The 22079-nt window shown below is 34.5% G+C and overlaps 1 protein-coding gene across 1 annotated transcript in view; it reads right to left on the bottom strand.

The window, feature by feature from the left end:
- The window catches only part of LOC149803908 (uncharacterized), a 35563-nt gene that overhangs the window by 6699 nt on the left and 6785 nt on the right, over positions 1-22079 (bottom strand). The window contains exons 3-7 of the mRNA XM_089953723.1: positions 19263-19558; positions 14737-14811; positions 11269-11406; positions 7180-7288; positions 4922-5007 (exon numbers count right to left, since the gene is read on the bottom strand). Coding sequence (XP_089809849.1) covers positions 4922-5007; positions 7180-7288; positions 11269-11406; positions 14737-14811; positions 19263-19558 — 704 coding nt within the window. The remainder of the gene's footprint in view (positions 1-4921; positions 5008-7179; positions 7289-11268; positions 11407-14736; positions 14812-19262; positions 19559-22079) is intronic.

Below are 22079 nucleotides of genomic sequence, written 5' to 3'. Positions count from 1 at the left end.
ATTAAAGCTAAGTGGCATGGTTCTAGGATTTATTTGATACATTATGACATAATTCATTAAAGCTAAGTGGCATGGTTCTAGGATTTATTTGATACATTATGACATAATTCATTAAAGCTAAGTGGCATGGTTCTAGGATTTATTTGATACATTATGACATAATTCATTAAAGCTAAGTGGCATGGTTCTAGGATTTATTTGATACATTATGACATAATTCATTAAAGCTAAGTGGCATGGTTCTAGGATTTATTTGATATATTATGACATAATTCATTAAAACTAAGTGGCATGGTTCTAGGATTTATTTGATATATTATGACATCATTCAATAAAGCTAAGTGGCATGGTTCTAATATTTATTGGATATATTATGACATCATTCAATAAAACTAAGTGGTATGGTTCTAATATTTATTGGATATATTATGACATCATTCAATAAAGCTAAGTGGCATGGTTCGAATATTTATTGGATATATTATGACAGCATTCAATAAAGCTAAGTTGCATGGTTCTAGGATTTATTGGATATATTATAACATCATCCAATAAAGCTAAGTTGCATGGTTCTATGATTTATTTGATATATTGTGACATCATTCATTAAAGCTAAGTGGCATGGTTCTAGGATTTATTTGATATAGTAGATGTCGTTATATATAATATTCTTCATTCAAATAACGAAAGGGATTGATTTAAATACCAACAAAAAATCTGAACAACCTTAGTGAAATTAACACCAAAACATGTGCATATAAAAATCTTCACAATTGTTACGACTTTCCTTGTATCTCCACCAATGTCTGTCTACTTCATGTTGTAATTATAATGTTACTAGAAAGAATATATCAGAAAAAAAGTCAGTAAGCATCCTATGCATTTCTTGATTATTAAGTGAGGGGAATATATAATACTCGACTCATAAAATTATTTTCCAGATAGACGGTAACAGGTCATCACTGCACTTTTTTTAAATGTAATTATTTTTTATTTTAAGACATTTTCTGTAGATCCTAGTGCAACAAAATGCACATGAATCTATGAACATCTTAATGTCTTTAGAAAGTAACGTAAAAACTGTGTCTTTAGGCCACGATGAATCATTGATCTGATTTCAAGGTGAACTGACAAAGTATATCACTGTGAAGTTTTTAATGTAATATCATGTTTTACCCTTCACTGATCAATGAAAGTAATTTTTACGAGAAAAAATGTCAAAAAAATATTTTACATGTGACACATTTTAAAGTATCACTCTTACTGGTATTGTCACTTACCTCACTTGACAATGAGGTCATGATACTGTCACTTACCTCACTTGACAATGAGGTCATGATACTGTCACTTACCTCACTTGACAATGAGGTCATGGTACTGTCACTTACCTCACTTGACAATGAAGTCAAATGAGTCCTTTGCATTACAAGCTATATTTAATACCATTTAAATTACATATAAAAATTTGCAAATAAGTCATATAATACATAATAATTAACAACCAACAAACTCTTTCTCTGTTGTTTGTATCTGAGCTTAAATGTTGTTTTTTGGAGGGGTCAAATGACCTGTCAATATGTAATTATTTATCTGTCACTATCGCCTTTCTTACTTAGCTCTTCAGGGACATAGTTATCTTTGTCATACTTCCTTTCTTTTATTAGGAAATGTCTAGAACAGAATAAATAGTCTGACTCCCAAATCATAGGCTCCCTTCAGACTACTTTTTCACCTTGACTAGGACTACACTAACAGAGCCAGGTCTGAGGAGAGAATCTTGCAATAGTGACAGGTAAATATCCCCCCGCCCCCATAGCAGTAATACATCATCTGTTACTACTGCCATGCTGAATTTGCCATTTCAGAGGGTTGCTGATGGCATTCAAAAAATAGGTATAAACTGGTGTACTAAACCTTACAGTAGTGTTATTCATTGCTGTAACCTGGCTGAAAAGGTTGAGCCACCTTTTAAGCGATTACTGTTCAGCACAGTGAGCATATCCCTTTGTTCTGATACATCAAGATCAAAGGTAATAGAAAAAAGTATTATGTGACTGCCAAAATGCAGGTCTCATAACATGAATAAGAATGATAAAGAAAGGCCCAGGAAGTGACAATGACCCTGAATTCATGGTTTTTAAATTCTCCTGAAAGAAAGGGAATGGATGAGTTCACAATTGAAAAACCTGTTACTCCAGGCAAAACCAAAAATACTTCCTGTGGGGAGGAAAAATGTGGATGTGAAGACCTGAATATCAATAAAGACTGCCAAGTAAAAGAGCTTTACAAAATTTGGGAGCCAGTGGTCTCCATCTTGAATGATGACTCCTACAGGAATATGTTTAAGGAGGAAAGATCAATGAAAAGCCAAAACACACTGCATTTTTGGACACTCAATCAATTTAGAAGTAGAAAACTAGTGAATGTTCTTTCTTTGCCCTGTCTAATATGCCCTTCTCAGCCAATTCATTATCAAACTCATAAAAGTCCACCAACACAGAAAGGACATCTTCATCCTGTATTCACTCCTGTGCGGATGCAGGACTTTGCATCTCAATGTCTCTCTGATGTGAGGGAGTCATGGGAATAGGGGTATCCTTGTCCCTCAAATGGAGAGTGAAGGGACTGTCCTTATTAGCAGACCTTACAGGAAGATGAGAATGCTTCTTCCACTTCCTAGAATGTACAGAGTGAGAGGACCATTCCGTTGTTTCTTCTGCACTTGAGCTGACATGTTAGGTCCATCATGTGACATGATTCATCTAAGTATCTAGAGACCAAGACGTAGGCATCCATGACACAATAATGGGGAAGGAGGATTTTCTTCCCCACATCCCACTGGGATTGAAAGGGAACATAGGAAAAATCAAGTTGATATGGCCATCAATTCAGGCGGAGTAGTGGTAAAAGTATTTTTGGACTCGGTAGACATCATAAGAAATCTTCTGGTGAAAACCATGACATTACATTCAAACCCACTTATCTTGACCTCGGTTATGTCGAGTGTTTTAGCCTGCTCTAAAAAAAAGCCTTCTTTGTTATGCTAATTTTTTCCCATTTATCTCGACCCCTGTTAAGTTGACAACTCCATTATGTTGGGCATAAATTTTGTTCCAAAGTAACATGTGGACCCGCTTAATTCGATGAAATGCAACGTTTAATGTCCATCTTCGAGGAATTTTACAACTGATTGGGCATTTCTGCTACTACTGGTACCTTGTACCGCAAGGATGGAAAAGGCTGGTACAGACCAAGTTTTACCAGTACAAATGCTAATCAACGAATCTCATCAATGCATGGTTTATCACTTGCACATGGTGAAGAAAATTATATTGTAAACAGTATTTTAGAGTAAGAGAATTGAATGAATGCATTTCTGACCTTTATGGGAGCTGCATTCATAATGGAGAGCGTCACATATCAACACCATGACAATATAGTTTGTTCCACACTGCATCGCGAATTTTATCGATCTTTAACTCAGTAAATTATCAGGTCAGCATCATTAAACGTAGCTAAAAATACTTGATTCATTTTACACTAAATATTTAAAATGAATTAGGTAATTTTAGCTACATTTAATGACGCTAACCTGAAAACTGAAAGAATTACAGATAGGGTAAAATTCACGATGCTTTTTGGAACAAACTAGAGTGTTATCACATTCCAATATTGTTACACTCAGTCACCAACTTAATTCATACACGATTAAAAACTTCCTTTTAGAGTTAAAAGTAAACAGTTAAAGTGTTTCCATGGTTGGAGCAAGTGTAAGCCTTAAAATTCAGCATGATCATGTGACTTAAAAATATCTAGAAATAGAAACCGGCAATATTCACAACCCAGCTGGTACCCACTCCACCCCCAACAAAAGACATGGTTATTAATTTGTTTTGAACAAGAGCAAATAAAAGCACAAATGGTAATTTTTAAAAATCATAGCGCACAATATTTTTTTTAAAAAAAGAAGTCCCTTGCTGTGCCATGATTACAGATTCTTCAGCGCAAACAAAATGAAGCAGAAAGTGACTGGTAAGAGTAATGTCTATGAAACAGAAAACAGATTGCTTTCATTTGTATTATTTTATCTTGAATCAAATATAAAAGCCTTGCACTCCATGAAAGTATCACGCCAACAGTTCTTCTGGCTACTGTTCCGGTGGCCTAGTGGTAAGAGCGTCTGCCTCGGATGCGGGAGGTCGTGGGTTCGATCCCTGGCCGAGTCATACCAAAGACTTACAAAAATGGTACTAACAGCTACCTCGCTTGGCGCTTAGCATTATGAGGTTAGTGTTAGGACTGGTCGGACTGGTGTCAGGATAATGTGACTGGGTGGGACATCATGCTACATGTCTATGGCATGATGTCCCAGTGCCAGACATCCCTATAAACTGCCACATTGCAGACATCGTAGCGATATGACTGAAAAATTGTTAAAGCTACGTTAAAAATCCAAATCACACACACTTCTTCTGGCGCTATGTTGTTGCCGACAGCCACTAATCAAAGGGGGGGGGACATGCGACTACAACTATATGAATAGAAAAAGTCAGCTTCTTACAGATGTTGAGACGGTTAACTTTAATGACTTTAAATATATTTAACAGTTTGTCGGTACATGAATACTGACGGAACAGAGGCAAATTTTATTGGTAAAAACCGACATACCGGTGTCAAAGAACAAAAACAATCAATTTTCATGCACAGTTTGGTTATTTACACTCTGCTACAAGTTAAAGTCAACACTAAGAAAAGAAAATCCTATAAAATAAAATAAAAACTAAAAAAACAGTATAGTCCTACTTAATGGGATGTTTGGACAGACAAAACAACAGATGGATGCACAGGAAACAGCAATGGGTGCATTACTGAAATCATACAGAAACATAATCATCCAGTTCACATTAGTTTGACTTATTACCTGTCTAAGTACTAGTACAGAACCAGCTTGGAATTCTGACTCATATTCCTTCAACACATCTCTGTGCACAGTTCCCTGCATCTTGCCTATAAACAATGGTGATATTTTATGATAAATTGTATCACGGAAAATATCAAACTAAATGAGATTTTAAAAACATCGAACTCAAAATTCTTGTAAATGTTTTTTTTAAGATAAGGAGCCTTTTTATCAGCTATTGCATTATAGCAAAATTGTGGCTGTAATGTATTCATGTACTGTATATTCTCACTTATAAATCAAGTCCAACTGCAAACTCCATAGACCAAGATCTGCCATCGCATATTTCACCAGCAGATCTGGGTCTATGCACTTTGTCAGAAGTAATCAGTAGCAGAAACCTTGACCTACTTGTGTATTGTGCAATAGCAGATCTGGGTACACATTTTTTGCAGTTGGACATGCAAGAGTATTATATACAGTAATATATGTATCAATTCTTGTTTAGAATATAGCCATGTGTGTGAGGTTTATTTTTTATTTTTTATGTCAACTGTAGGGCTGATGGCGAGGTCAAAATCCTTTTTTTATGCATGCTTCTAATTGGAAGAAAGGAAAGAAGACCTAAATGTCTACATCTTACAATGGCTTTATATAAAGAAGTAGAACAACCCCAGTGTGTGCAGCTTTGAGTGAAGACCTTGGGATGAGTGGATCATTCTGTTTGTTTCAGTCTGGACAGTGAAATCAATAAGACATTGTCCTTCAGGGAAGTGGTGGGTTTGAATGGGGATTTGTCAATGACACAAAAAAAAATCCCAACAAAATGGCAGAGATCCATGGATTTGGATCTCCCTTACCTTTAGAGATAACTAACAGAAAAGTTATTTTAAAAAAGATGAGAACAGTGTCCCCTGCTATGATCAAAAGTCATTTGCTATGTACCTGTAATCTGACTAATCTCCACTCTCCAAAATGGCGGTTGTGGATTTCATTCAGTACTTACGAAGTTGTCATGATTAGAATCACAACTATGCAAGATTAAATAACTTAGGTAAAGGCTCTGATACTGATGTAGGCAGCAATTAGTTTTTATAAATTATCAAATTCAGATGACTTAGTGATATAGACGTAGACGAAAAACGTAAATTTCGAGTATGGGAAATGGCAGCTACGGTTGGTCATGCGGCCTCACTGACATGACGGTGAATGAGATCTCTCAAGATTTTAAAGTACATAAAATATTCTTCCGTGAAAAATAATTACACAGCTATATCAATCGGACTTTACTCTTAAATTTTTCCACATATAATAGATGTGTACCAAAAATGTAAAATGGTGAAAATTGCTGAAAATGGTGAAAATTGCTGTTAAATGTAACATATACTACATTGCTTAACAGTTCACAGGCAGGATTTCATTCAGTACTTATGAAGTTTTCACAATTGGAATCACAACTATGAAAGATTCAATAACTTAGGTAAAGGCTCTGATATTGATGTAGGCAGCAATTAGTTTTTATAAATTATCAAATTCAGATGACTTAGCGATGCAAACGCAGATGAAACACAATTAAATTTCGAGTATGGGAAATAGTAGCTATGGTTGGTCACGCGGCCTCACTGACATGACGGTGAACGGGTTCTCTCAAGATTTTAAAGCACAAAAATAAATCCCCGTGAAAAAACAATTACGCAGATATAACAATCGGACTTTACTCTTAAAGTTTTCCACATGTAATAGATGTGTACCAAAAATGTAAAATGGTTAAAATTGCTGTTAAACGTAACATACACTACATTGCTTAACAGTTCACAGGCAGGCTATGTGTATGCGGTCGACTAGGTAACAGGTGTTCTATTTATAGCACGCTGCACTTTGTCACTATGCTCTATAAGGTAAAGGGTTAACACTTGCATCATTAAAATTGTTTATTATCTCTCACCTGACTTATCTTTCAATATAACACTGGCATCTTTAAAATTGCACATTATCTCTTACCTAACTTGTCTTTCAATATAACACTGGCATCTTTAAAATTGTGTATTATCTCTTACCTGACTTGTCTTTCAATATAACACTGGCATCTTTAACATTACTTATTATCTCAAACCTGACTTATCTTTCAATAAAACGTTGGCATCTCTAACACTGCTTATTATCTCTTACCAGACTTGTCTTTCAAGGTAACACTGACATACTGAATTGTTCTTTATCTCTTACCTGACTGGTCTTTCAATATAACATTGGCATCTTTAACATTGCTTATTATCTCTTACCTGACTGGTCTTTCAAGGTAACACTGGCATCCAGAGCAAGAGTATCCACACTTTCAATCACTGCAAACATCAGGGTGACCTTGCCACGAGGTAACTGTTTCCTTCGTGCCTGTGATGAACAATGACATGTCATTTTTATCAGTTTATCAAAGATGTGTACAGGTAGCAACCAAATGAAGAACACAAAGCAATACTGAACACTTCTATCCTTGCCTGATGCAAAATAAACATGAGGAAAATAACACTAAATACACCTACTATCAAAATGGCATTAACTGTTGCAAACATTTTGCATCAGATGATTCGAACTATTTGGGCATCTTCAAATGATGACCATAACATATCTAAAGTTTCCTGACCATCGATTAAAAACTGATTCTAGTACTGTGCACATGATTCTTTCACAAAAAACATCATGACTGAAGTCAAAATGAGCAATAACTCAAATAAAAAAGCACAAGAGTACAGTAATTTGTCAATATCTCCTGATAATTATCATAACATTTTCCCATTTCACTGAAATTCACTGTAATCTGACAATAGATAGGTTGCAATGCACTTAGTCTTTAGACTAAAAGGGCAATAACTCTTTAACAACTGGAGGAGAAATGTAATTTGTTCACATGCATCTAAGGTGATTACTGTAATATTTAAGTTTCACTGTAATCTACCAAAATCAGAAGATTTTTTACACTAATGAAATTGTCACACCTTGCATTATGATACAAGACAAAAATTACAATAATTCTAACAAAAACTGATGGAACAAAGTGATTATCAGTTTGCACATCTTCAGGTGATAACCATAACGCTTATAAAATTTCATAGCAATCCATCAAACACTGTGGGACTCGCATAACAAGATTCTGTGCTGAACAGATGAATGGATAACTCATATATACCCCAAACATCTTGGGGTATAATAAAATCAGTATAATTATGTTGTCAAAAAACCACCATAACTTGTTAATTCCTAAACAGACTACAGATATAAAAAATAAGAATGGCATCATGTACAACACATTATACACCTACCCTGTGCATAACAGTCCTCATTAAAGCCATTAGTTGGGTATATTTCATTCTGTATTATTCTGTATCAATGACCTGCATTTTGATGAAAGTATGCAGTCTTAAACTAAATATAATGAACAGAAACCTTTCTTATAAGATTTACCATAACCATGACCACTCACCTTTTGACCCCTAAATCTAAAGGTTTCTTTTCTATTCTACATGCAAGTCATCCACAAAGTCTGGACAAGAAATTTCTCCAGAACAAAGCTGTTTTGCAAAATGCTTCTTTCAACCATAATAATTTTGACCTTTGACTGTTTGACTCATTAACCTCGATGTTTGACCTTATGAGCCCAAAAGCTGATAGGCCACATTCTTACCCAAAGTGCAGTCCAGGTCTGTGATGTAGAGCTTGTGCTATTGTGTAGAAACCATCTTTCTTCTATCACTCTAAATAATTTTAACCTTTACCATCTTGCAGACCTGCAAATCCTAGCAAGACCTCAGCAAAGCAGTCTAAATATTTCAGTAAGTTATCAAAATATTTGGCAGGGAGAAACAAAATTTAATGTCCTGCTATTGTTGAAATGGAAACATACATTTAAAAAGTTCAGAAGCATAGCCTGAGACTAAAGCAATGAAAAATTGTTAAAGCAACATTAAAAATCCAAACCACACAACACACACTAAAGCAATGAAGGCCAATATAGCTCAACTAAAAATGTTCGCAAAAAGTACATAAACCTTAATTACCTCCAGTACAATTTCCGAAATTGCAGTTCCAAACCCCACTGAGCTCAAAGGCTTCTTGCTAGAGCTCTCAACATGATTTGTTTTTTTGTTATTTTATTTCAATTTCAAGCAGTGATGTAAATTATCTTTCCCACTACAAAACATACTCAGATCAACACAATATGATGTCCAAGTAACATAAGTGATGCATTTCATGCTTTTTTTCTCCCACAAATCTGAATATTCCTTTTAATGCTTATATCATGAGTGTTAAAACATTTTAAGACTGTTAAGTTAATTTGCTACAATTAAATGGTGTAAACACCAGCTTGATCATGCAGGTGCTTTGCATTAAAAATATATGGACAGTTTACAGCATTTTAGGTACTACTGTAAAAGTTAGACTGCCTCCCTCACCAACTCCAATGCACCTAATTAAGATACCCAGATCAAACCAGCTTCCTAATTTGACCCAAACAATCATATTTCTGTAATTTTTGCTATTATTCCTTAAGTGCATAATTTAAGGTTCATTTAGTAAATCATTTTGGTTAGCAGGTCTGCTTTTGACCCCAAAATCTATTAACAGACTGCCTTCTTACAGCAAGAGAAGCAATCCAAAAAGTTTAGAGCAGGTATGTTAACGTTTAAGTATTGTTACTGTGTGGAAACCATTTTCAGTCAGGTATGTTATGTAGAAGTATTGTTACTGTGTGGAACCCATTTTCAGTCAGTCACCCTGATCTTTAGACTTTTGTCCTGGCAATAAACACGGTTCTTCCTTCAAGCCATCCACTAAGTCTGGTAACTGTAAATGGCAGAGAACTTAAAATTTGACTGAAATTGCTTACAGATGGATAGATGGATGGATGTAATAAGATAATACACTTTCCATATAATGGCCATATAAAAACTGGATGAAGTTAACTGGATGAACACTTGCATCACAGATTTAAGTATCCAGATCAAACAATCCGTGATATTTTAAATGTTGCAATATACAGTATACAATATTTTACAAAGCTGATGATGTAAACTTTCCAAATATTTGTTGTTAGAGATACCATTGTAGGATAATGCATATTACCAGTTTCTAAATGCATTCTGAATAGATCCATCCAATACAACACCCAAATTAATTTAAAGGAAAAAATTATTTAACTTGTTTTCTACCAGCATATGTATGGGTGTGTATTCTCAAGTTTAACTTGTAATTCAGTGTATATTTATATTTCTAAACTGAAATTCAGAGTTTGTGCCGAATGTTGAGAACTAAAATGTGAGTTCACCTTGAGATGCTACATTTGCCATTTTCCCATCTTTGTCTGTGGATAAACTCATGGCCAGATGGGTGAGAGCACTGGTGCATGACAGCTTGTCAATAGATGCCCTTTCTCTCTGCATGGGTGTTATGTATTTCAACTTTATATATATATTATTTTGAAAATAATGATTTTTAATAAGGGTTGTTTAGTTAAATTTTTAATGTTGGTATTCTAACATTGTAGTATGCACTTTAAAATTAGGTAACATCATACATAATGTATAGCACTATTTCATTCATAAATTCCAAAAGCGATCCATGCAACAATTCAAAAACATCACACGATCCAACAAGGACATTGGTACTGATAGGAAAGTCATCCTGATCTAGTTCCTGATTTGCTAGAACTGATTTTGTTTACTACATTTAATAATTCATATGATACATGTTTTTTTTAAAAACAGTATTGTATTTTCTCCGTGTATTAAATGAGAATATAGAGAAATTTTTAATGCAGTGTTTCTCATTCTTGACATAGCTATTGAACTTGAAGAAGTACACTGATTAGTTTGATTGATTTATTTAAATTAATATCATTCACTGGAATTGCAGTGCAAAAAATAAACATTTATTCAAAAACTTGGAAATATTATTGGCTGTGCAGATTTGCTATGACACTTCCATGACCTTTGGATTTAAAACATTGTGATTCTTATATTGGGTACATAAGAACATCACAGTTATCATTTTTGGAGCATTTAGATTACTTGAATTTATTGGAACTAAAAGAACATTTTAGGAAATTTTAAGAATTCATTAACCATTGTTAATTTCTTTTAAAATCTTTCACTTTATATTTTAGGGAAATAAAATTATATTTTGAATGACGAATCACTTGTTGGTTAAGATTTTACTTTTTTTACATACATTAAGTGCCTAGAGATTGTAACAGTGGGTTCAATTCCAGCTTGGAATGAATAACTATCTGACCTTTTTGATTATACTCGTGTCATTCATGAATTTCATTGACATAATCTTTATGTGTGTGTGTGTGTATATATATATATATAAAACACCTTGTCTAGAATCACAGAAATAGCAAATTTTGACAGCAGTTCCTTTCCATCATCACCCAGGTCTTTCAGAAGAGTTTGCCAGGGATGATCACTGAAGATATCTTCACTGCTCTGTGATGATACAACCACAGTATCTTCCTAAAAGATGTGAAGAACTGTATTAGTATTAACTACATACAATTTAACATTTTCATAAAGTGTCATAAATACTGCTGATTGCCATGCATACAATTCATTTTACAAGATGCTATCATATATAGTATATACAGTTAACTCCACAGATGGGCATAACTATAAGAATTTATCAGACCAAGATTACAGAATGATAGGCACATGTTTTTTTTAAAGTCAATAATGGCTTCTAAATATCAACAAAGTCCACAGAAAGATGTAGGGTTTGTAGTGTTTTGAGAATCACATATGAATAGGACAAGCTGATAAAGCTATCGTTACCTGCTCATGCAATATTTGTGGCAATGGATTACAAATTTATTTTGTAATTAGGATGCAGCAATATGTAGTAACCCATAAAGCCTAATTAAAGAACATACATGTAGCTAGAAATGGAGCATTAAATTCTCTGTGACTTATTAGCAATGAATAATACTCTTAGGATTAATGGATACATCAAGTTTTATGACTGTGGATACCAGTGTTCAAAACATGAACCAAGTGTAAAAATAATGAAAATGTTGAACAAGAACCAGTGACATAAATCTAGCTGTGAGCTGGAATCATCACGAAGTAAAACATGTGAAAAACCATGCATGCATGAAAGAACATTGAAGGGTTGACTGAACATCATTCTGCTAATGATAACAGGGATTTCTGTACCAACATTAATCTTCTACTTTCCCATAAAATAACACTGTTATGAATAAAGATTTTATTTTAGATGCCAATTTTGCTTTGAAATGAAAGAAGGGAATAACAATTTTGATATTTTAGTAATCTATATCGGCATAACAGATCCTCTCAACTGGGAATTTTCAGGTCAAAATTCAGAAATATATCCATTTTATAGTTTGGGATAAAAGTATGTCTTTAGAATGGCTATAAAAATCCTGTAATACATTTTTTTTAATCAAATAAACACCACCATGTCTCCAAAAATGTATCATATGTACAAAAATGATTTGATTATCCAAACTTATAAATGACCTGAAACATTCCCATATCCCAGAAAAAATCTGAAAAATTAATTTTCTACTGTATAACTTCTATTTATCTTGAATACAATATCCAATAAATCCTTAATTCTTCAGTAAGCTTTGTCATATTTAATCAGCTAATACAGGGATACAATAAGAACAATAACCTAGTGCCAACCTGGCCATGGAATATACAAGGATACAATAGTAGCACTAATCTGGTTACAACATGACCTAGTTAGCTTCATGAAATGGAATATACAAGGATACAATAGCAGTTCTAATCTGGTTACAACATGACCTAGTTAGCTTCATGAAATGGAATATACAAATACAATAGCAGTTCTAATCTGGTTACAGCATGACCTAGTTAGCTTCATGAAATGGAATATACAAGGATACAATAGCTGTTCTAATCTGGTTACAGCATGACCTAGTTAGCATTATGTAATGGAATATACAAGGACACAATAGCAGCTCTAATTTGGCCTAGTTATGTAATGGAATACAAATGTAGCAAGAGTACCATAAACAGTACAACATTCATCCATCATATGGTAAATAGTATATTTCTATTTTTCTTGTCTTTCCATGGTTAAGGTGGTGCTCCAAACATATTATGAACTTCTGAGACAGTGAAGAGAATGTTGGTATAGCTCTATGTTACTTTCATGTACTGTGGCTGAAATTTCATTGGATATTGTACTTGTGGAAATTGTAAATGATCGAAGCACACGGGTAACTAAAATGACTGCTCCCTTGTGTTAAAAAAATCAGCCTGAATTAGTCTAAAGAACCCTATCTTTAGCAGCTATTAAAAAAGGGAAATTTATTTTTGCCAGACTAGCCAATACCGACTTCTGAAAGTGCAATGAATGAATTACCAAATATATAAAATGTAAAAAAAGTTATTAGCTCTTTCTTTTAAAATTTACGTCTGAAATCCAGGAAGTGAAATGGACCAAGAAGAGCTAGCATTTTTTGAAAGATGCACATCTGGAGTAAGGCCAAACTGTATGCTCTAAAGCCCATATTACACCCATCAATCATACATCAAAATAAAGGGAATTAAAGCTTCTTTGAACATTACCTAAGATATACAAGGTCTTTTTGAAACAGACAGTATAACCAGTGAGGAAACCTGTGGAAATTCTTTTTCTTTAAAATTCTAACCCTATGCAAAATATGAAACTGGTGAATGCAACCATAAAACTTGACCTTTTGAACCATTTTAAATGCAAACCCATCCACAAACTTTTGTAAATATAAATAACACAGAACTGAAACTATTTTGCAGCAACCATTTTCCTTCTTTCAGGATTGAGGACTTCACTTCTCATTTATTGATCTCAAAACTGATCAGTGCTTTTCCTGTCTCAAATACAACCCATCTACAAATCTGGTCTAAGTTTGTGGCAGAGGATTCAAGTCACTCAGTGCAAACAATTCTCGTTTAGAAATCTTCACCTCTGACCTTTTAACCACTACATCAAAAGGTGTTTATCTTGTCTCAAACACATTCGATCAAAGTAAGTAATAAAAACCAAAGAAACCATTTATCTTCTTTGAGTCACTGTGACAAACCAATAGGAGTCTTTTGTATCTCAAGTGCAAACCATTTACAAAGTTTGATCATAGCATCTGGCATAAAGGGTACTGTGTGGAAACAGTTTTCCTCTTTTCAGTTCCTGTAATCTTAACGTTTGACATTCTGAGTGCAAAATTTACAGATTTCTTGCCGAAAATGCAAGCTTATTACAAAGTTTGGGAATGTATATGGTGGAGAACTCAAGTCATTTATAGAAACGAAACAGGGGACAGATGGATGGATAAACACCATCATACCATCAAACACTCAGCCTTATGGTAGGCATATTGTTGTCGTTGTTGTTGTTGTGGGTTTTAATGCCATTGTTCAGCACAAGATAGGCTATACAGGATAGCCAGTATAACTAGTGGAGGAAGAACCCTGGAAAACCCCAGGAAGAACCACCGACCCACGCGAAGCTACTGACAGGCTTTCTCACGTACCTACTTTAGATGAGCCTGAGACTCGAACCCACACAGACAGAGGTGAGATAGCAGTGATCCGGAATGGTGAGTGCTTTAGACCAGTCAGCCACTCAGGGCCCCTGGTAGGCATATAACTAGTGCATCTCTTAATGCATCAACTGCCACATGTAATACTGTGACTACCTGCAAAACTTGTCGGCTCCAAACCAGTCCAGCAGTACATGTAGCAGTAAACAATAGTGAAATAAAGAATATACCATTAGGATCTTAATGTTTAATTTATACTTGGAGATCATTTTCCTACCTTAAGATTGGTAGCTGCTGGATTGGGACTCCCTATTCCAAATATGGCAATACCATCCATTGACTGGCCTGGAGACTAAAGTAAAAAGATGTATACAATTAGATTTGTGTTTGTAAAACACATAAGACCACACTGCTGACACTGACTGAATATATAAACAAGGTCCAAGTCTAAACAAGTTTCAGAACTATAAAAATGTACACATCTGCTATTATAATAGCATGAAAATTTAATGAAGGCATCTATTTCAAATTGTGCTAACAATGCTATTGTTTGAAAAAAACTCTGAAAGGTGTTTTTTTTTTTAAATTAATAATTGCAATAAATCCCTTAAAATCTAATGAGGTCATCTACATGTAAATATAAACAAGCCTATAAAATTTCTTTTGTCAACTTCAAGTGATTTTTGCATCATTGTGCCAACAAGATTTTTGTCAAAGAAGTTGAAGTATAACAATTATAAAATGTGTAGAAAAATATTAGAAATTGCTGTAATGGCTAGAAAATTTAACCAGTTTTTCTGATCATGACCATAAAATCTATTGGTTCTGAGACTGATAGGTTTTGTTCAAATGTGCTAAAATGGATTTGGAATGGACTTGCAGCTGTGGAGACTTTATGACCAGACAATAGCAAAGCAATATGCCTTCTTTACCTCAGAAGTTGAAGAATAATTAAAAGTGTTAAGTGATTACAGTATATTGTGCAGTTTGTCATTTGAATATGGCAAAATACATTAAATTTTGAACACATAAAAAATTTAGCTTTTGGTATGGGTAAAACTAAACTTAAATTATGCAATACTTGTCAGCTATTATTGCACTGCTGTATCTTTTTCCTGGTACTAGTCCCCAGTCAAAGGACATAATTCCCTCTTCCAATTAGTAATTAGGTCTAGAATTAAACAATAACATCATCTCAGTCTGTTACCATCAATATGAATATCATCCTTTTCTGACTTGGACAGAGACTGAGGGATATCAGAGTGTATTACATAATTAAAATTAGTGTTCTACCCAAAAAACATACATTTTAATAGCAGTAATACAGTAATTTGCTAGCCTAGAGTGCCCAAAGATAAGCTGTCAAACTCACTGTCAGAATTCAACTGGGGATGGCTTGACAAATTACTAGACTGATACAAATGGACCCAGATCACAAATACCCTTGCTCTGGTGCAACACTGAATAAAGGTAAAATGATGAGAAGGTGGAGTGAGAATGCCAGAAGGAAGCTTTCATGACATCATCCACATAGCTGTCAACCTCTGAGTACAAAAATACTGACTGCTTATGACAAAAATACTGATTTTCAGGAACAAATATTTATGTATAAAACTTTAATACATATTTAACTAGTTACAACATCTACAACCATCAGTAAAGCCAGACAATAACCTAAATAACTATTTATATCAAAGATGGCTGTGCTGCACTCTTGCATGATCTGAATCATCAAATACAGGCTGTTTACAGAAGCCTTTTCCACACCTTGTCTATTTAATCATTATTGATTCCAATGTATCATCTTTCACTGATGATCTAAATTCTGTGCGACTGTTTGTTAATGAACCCAAAAAAAACTCACAATCAGCAATAGAGTGTGGTAAAGATATAAGTCCTAACATAAAATAACTCAGACTGTTTTTGTTCTAGCACACAAGTATTTCTTTGTCATTTACTGTCTGGAGAAAGTGTGCAAAATAAATCGCCATCATCACTAGCAACTGAACGAAGAAGTTTCCTTTCTAAAAGAAATTTTTTAAACAAACTTCCAATCGAATTACATCAAGGTTCTCTCTGGTATTTATAAAAGTTGGAAGTTCAGGCTGTGCTGTTGATGATGAAGCAGCAAGCTGATGTTTTATTTAGCTTTTTCATGCTGTTTTATCATGGGTGTCTCCATGCCCAATAGCAAAATCACAACTGCACAATTTGCAAAATGCAAAATTTTCTCCTTTACTGGGTGGTTTTACATATTTAAACATGACAGCATAATTGTCCTTCCAGTTCTGTTTTCTTTTCTTTGCTGGAGAAAATTCAGAATCTTCTGCTTTCCTTTTAAACATGATGATGAGATACAATGACAGTGGCACATGCTTTGCAGAGTCTAATATGTTGGTCAATGACTGGCATGACAGCCTCAATTTCAAATGAACCAAACATTTTAGAACTATATATCCCTATATACACGCAATACATTTACTTTAAGAATGGAACCAGGTACACAGTCTAAACAAAACTGCAAGGAAATTTTTAATTTAATTTTTTTTTTACACAAAAAACGTACACCCGTATTCAGGTCCAAAATACCAGAAATACGGGAATAATGGACGCTTAGCGGCTATGCATCAAAGAAGACCAAAGATGCAGCAAGAACACTTACCACATGGACATACTTTTCACGAATGTGATTTCTCTCAGTGAAAGACTGACAGGCTCTGTCAATAGTCCGACAATCCAACTAATTACGGGGAGAAAAGATGCTTACATCCCTTTCTTTTCACTACTGATTGATCTAGACAGAACCATAAGGCTCTACTTATCATTTCTTGCTAAGATTAGTCTGACTATAGATTTCAATTGGGAACAGGAATTAGCAAAATTAACTGATAATAAGGCCATGAACTCAGGAAAGCAAAGAGAGACTGAATCATACTTACCATTCAAATGTAAACAACCATTTCCACTGACAAAGCAAGAATTTCACTCCTTCTTGTAAATGCTCAGTAGAGGAGGGAGACAGCTTCAAGTGAAAGTTTCTCAAAAGATCCTTCACTCAGAGGTTCAGATAATGACCAAACACAAATGGTTCCACTGGAGCAAGAACAAGCAACTTGACTCGGGAGCTCCAAGCACCTGATTAGCTGAAAGATGTACAGCCCTTAGAAACCTTAAAAACATTGAAGGGGGCTGCTCAATAGCCTTCAACAGTGGATACAGTGCGATATTTTTCTTTTTCAAAGAGGAAAAGAAGAAAATTGGCAACTGCAGTTAAAAGAAGGCAGAGAGAACCAACAATTTCCTATAACACAAATTACAGAAAATTTACCACTTGGCATTATAAACCTGAGAATTACATGTAGATTGCCTTCCAGCCTGAGTAATGCATTTGGCAACCTTGTTCAAAAACTGGTCTTGGCACGGAGATTGTTTGATAAAAATCAGGAATGAAGGTGGAGGATTTAGGAAGTGTTGTTAATGAGGCATGGATGCTGCAACAGTAGAACCCACCTCAAATGTAACTGACCTGTATTGTCAACAGACAGTTATGGTGATCACTGAATCATGATTTCAGAGGACACAGCATTCAGAATTTCAGGATGAGCCATAACTTGGAATTCCAGACTCTGTCAAGAAACTTTAAAAAATTACAAGAGTCAGGGAGGCCATAACTATGCTACCCTTAATCACGGTCAAAGGTCAAGCAACACAATATGAATTAAATATACATAACAGGGTGGCCATTAATGCCATACAACAAATTCAGGCAAAAAAGAGAGCTATAAAATTCATGATCAAGAATGTGGATGCCCTCAGTCATGTGCCGGCACCACATCTGTCAACAATTTACTTTTGACTGAATTCATGAAACCAGAAAGCCCATCCATTCGTAAGGAAATCCGGCAAACCTTAACATCACAAGCTTCACACAAAGCACCATCCCTGTTATCACCCTCATTATCATAAACATATTAGATTTTCTCATCATTACCTACCTGGCCAGTATTGACAGGGTGGTCTATATGCACCTCTAGAAAGTATATTATAAATAAGGACAAAACCCAGTACTGGCTATGGCCATTTTCGGTGGAATATCCAGTACTTTAGAACCAAATACCAACTGGTTGTGGACCACACCCATGCTGGCACTACCAAGATTTATGACCTACGACCTATGACTTCTAGGCCTGAACATAGTACTCTATTTTCCCAGAGAGTTACTGTCCATCACCTGGTCATTACAACATAGCACAATGGCCCCATCCCTGGACATTCTATAAGTTACCTCATTTAGACCATATAACTGACTATAGTGATCATACCCTTAATAGTAAATACTGGACTCTGAAACCAAAGTCATTCAGCTCCAACCAAGTGTTCAGTTCTACTTCCCTGATATATCCAGTTCACAGTGCCACCATCAAAGCATTCCTTCATGTCAAACACTACTGGTGGTGACTGGTCATTACTGACATGCCCAACAGGCAAAGCTCATGCTGGCTCAGGTATGACCAAGTTTCTCTTCATGGCAACCTTCTAACAGAAAATCTATATTTCCTGGACTACTGTGTAATCTCAGTGCTTGATGAATCAACTGCTGAAGAAGTCAGATATGTTGAACATGTAGGCCTGGCTCACGTCAATGTTGCCGTCATTATGAAAAATATGTCCGTAATAGAGTAAGCTACTCAACGGCAACAGTTATGTATTTCTAATATTCAATCCAACAATACAAATTCAAAACAATGAATACACAACATGTATATTAATTTTCAAAGAGGGTAAGATCAAATCTTTATTTACCAGTTTAGGTAGGATGCCAGCTGGTCCTGGAAACTTACGCCTACTTCTATATGGCCCTTTTAGGGTTTCCTCATAAGGTAAATTTTCATCTTTGCTTCTGAGTGGATTAGACAAGGATTGATTCTTTGTAAATGAGTGAGATATCTGACCAAGAGATTGGGTTCTGGCTTGCAATGGCCTTGATAACTGGCTTTCATCTCTACCAGCCAAAGTTGCTGAGGGTACAGAATTTGCAGCAGGAGGAGCATCTTCTTTTCCATGTTCATTTTTCATCCCCTTTAATGGTTCTGGGAACCCTAATCAGAACAGAACTATATGATAAATAATATATATAATGTACCATGAATCATTAAAATTAAAAATGAATAATTAAAATTTAATTTTTACAAAAAATTCCAGTAACATTGGAAACTATGGTTACATTCAAGATGAATGTTATTCATTGTCAACATTTTAACAATTTTGTCGTGAACTTCACAATAATTGGAAGTCATACCAGTTTTTTCCCAGTTATAAATCGATATAGAACTATCTTTGGCTTAGTCCTAAACCTCTTCACCTCCTTTTCCAAAGTCTACCTCAATGGTCACATGTGAAAATCATTGAAATATCCTTAAAAGCGTGTCATTCTGCACTTTTTTCCAACATATGTCATACTTCTTTCACTCTAAATAAATTTTAGTTTGCTATTATCAGTTTTAAAAACATGAATAGTCATTTCATGATAAGTGTTGTTTACAATGTCCAATTATCAATGTCTAGAAATGTGGTCATGGAATGTGGCCATCCTACCACTAAACTACTCATACAAATTCTTGCTATGTTTTCCACTTTAGGACACTCATAACAGTACATCCAGGAAAACCATTTAGAAAAGAGACTCAAGTGGGCATGAGGCCACTCACCTGCCTGACATTTGAGTAACTGCCAAATGGAAGAGCAGTTAACCAAGAAATATGGGCCAGTAATGTCCTTTCTGTTTATTTTAATGCTTTTGATTGAATATGTTACAAAAACACTTGTTTTAACAAATTTATTCAGGTTAAAATTTCTTTATGCCAGAATGATTTCTGTCAAATTCTGTAGTTCTTAGCTCATCTGGGCACAAGAAAACTGAGCTTATGATATGGTCTGATGTTGTCCATTATGTAAACTGGGTAATGGGTATCCATCAATATTTGTTATTTTCAGGTTATTTTTTCCCCTCAAAAACTGCTGTACCAATTACAACCAAACTTAGGTTAGAACATTCCAACATGAAAGCCTTCCAACTTTGTACCATCAAATGAGGCAACTGTTTACTAAAAACAGAAAAACCAAGGAAACAATTTCAATATGAAAAATTAACTTGACAGTATTTGAACCAAGCTAAAGAAAAACAACCTAGCATGAGTAGTCAAAATATTTGTAAAATGTTCAAAAATAATGCTGGTCCGACATCCAAATTGGCCACCATTACTAAACATTTCAAAGATAAACATATATACAAAATTTGACAGAAACCATCCTGATATGAATGCCTTGTAGTGGTACAAAAGTTGGTAGTGAGTTAGCAAATATGGCCACTGTTGCTGAAAACAGAACCATTCAACAGCTGTTAAATTTACAGAAACAGATGAACAGAATTTTGAAAAATTTAAATAGCATCTTAGTCTAAACACATATTATGCACAAGTGATACTGATATCAAACAATGATGAATGTAAAAACATCGTCATAAACTTCAACTAAATCACATATAAAAAAGATTCTTGGAACTAAGTCCTTTAGTATCTGTACAACTAGCAACTGTTACAAACAAAAAATGCTTACTGACTTCCCAAAAACAACTAAAAAACTACATATCTACATAAAAATATTAATATAGTGTTGTTTTTTTTTCATTGCAAGTATATAAAACTATGGATGTGGCTGATACAAACTTGTGTATTCTGATTTCTGACCTCTCCAAATGTTCTTGTTGGTTCGAAAAATAACGTTAAAAAATTGACTTTTTATTACCCCACTATCTGTCCAACTGGTTATGTGATGTTCAACAACTTGCCATGTCATAATACCTTCAGTAAATGAAATAGTAAATGTGCATTCTGAGTCATTTTATGTTTTTTTTTTCAATAAAGAAAACTTAAATACTTTTATATATTCAGCATTTGACAAATTTACAGACAAACTGCCCAGTGTCCATCCACTTTCAATGTTACGCGAGTAAATTTTTTTTTGTTCTATTATTATTGAAAACCAAAACACTGCACATGACATTCAGTTTGCACATAGCACACAACCATGATCCGAGGTTGCTTGCAAAGAATGTCTGTAAGATGTTACATGACTATTACGGGAACTGATACATTATGTGATTGTGATAAAATAAGAGAATTCTTTAAAAGTTAGCAAACAGACTTAAAATAAATTGTTTTTCTTTATTTACAAATGCATGATGACCATTAAAATGAAAGAATTTAGCGAGGAAACACCAGTATTTTCCTGGCACTGATGAGATGGTTGTTTATGACTGATATCAAAACTAGCCTTGACTGATATCAAAACTAGCCTCATGTTACATTTACGGACCAGAAGTGTTCATCAATGTTACACTGTTGTGCATAAACAGCAGTAATGTTAATAAACATAACTGAAATTGTATACCAGTTCAATGATCTGATTGATCTTTATGTTTGATAGTAGCCTTGATACTGGCATTTGGTCTTTTTGCAGTACAATCAAAATTGTTAACCAAATTGTGTGCAAATCACAAAACATCGACAGAACAAAAATGACAGCCATAAAACTTGATTACTGTTTACTGATTCTTGTTAT

Source organism: Sinohyriopsis cumingii, chromosome 3, assembly GCF_028554795.1.
Source record: "Sinohyriopsis cumingii isolate HCF-2022 chromosome 3, ASM2855479v2, whole genome shotgun sequence".
Lineage (NCBI taxonomy): Eukaryota > Metazoa > Mollusca > Bivalvia > Unionida > Unionidae > Sinohyriopsis > Sinohyriopsis cumingii.
This window is presented reverse-complemented; position numbering and strand designations above follow the sequence as displayed.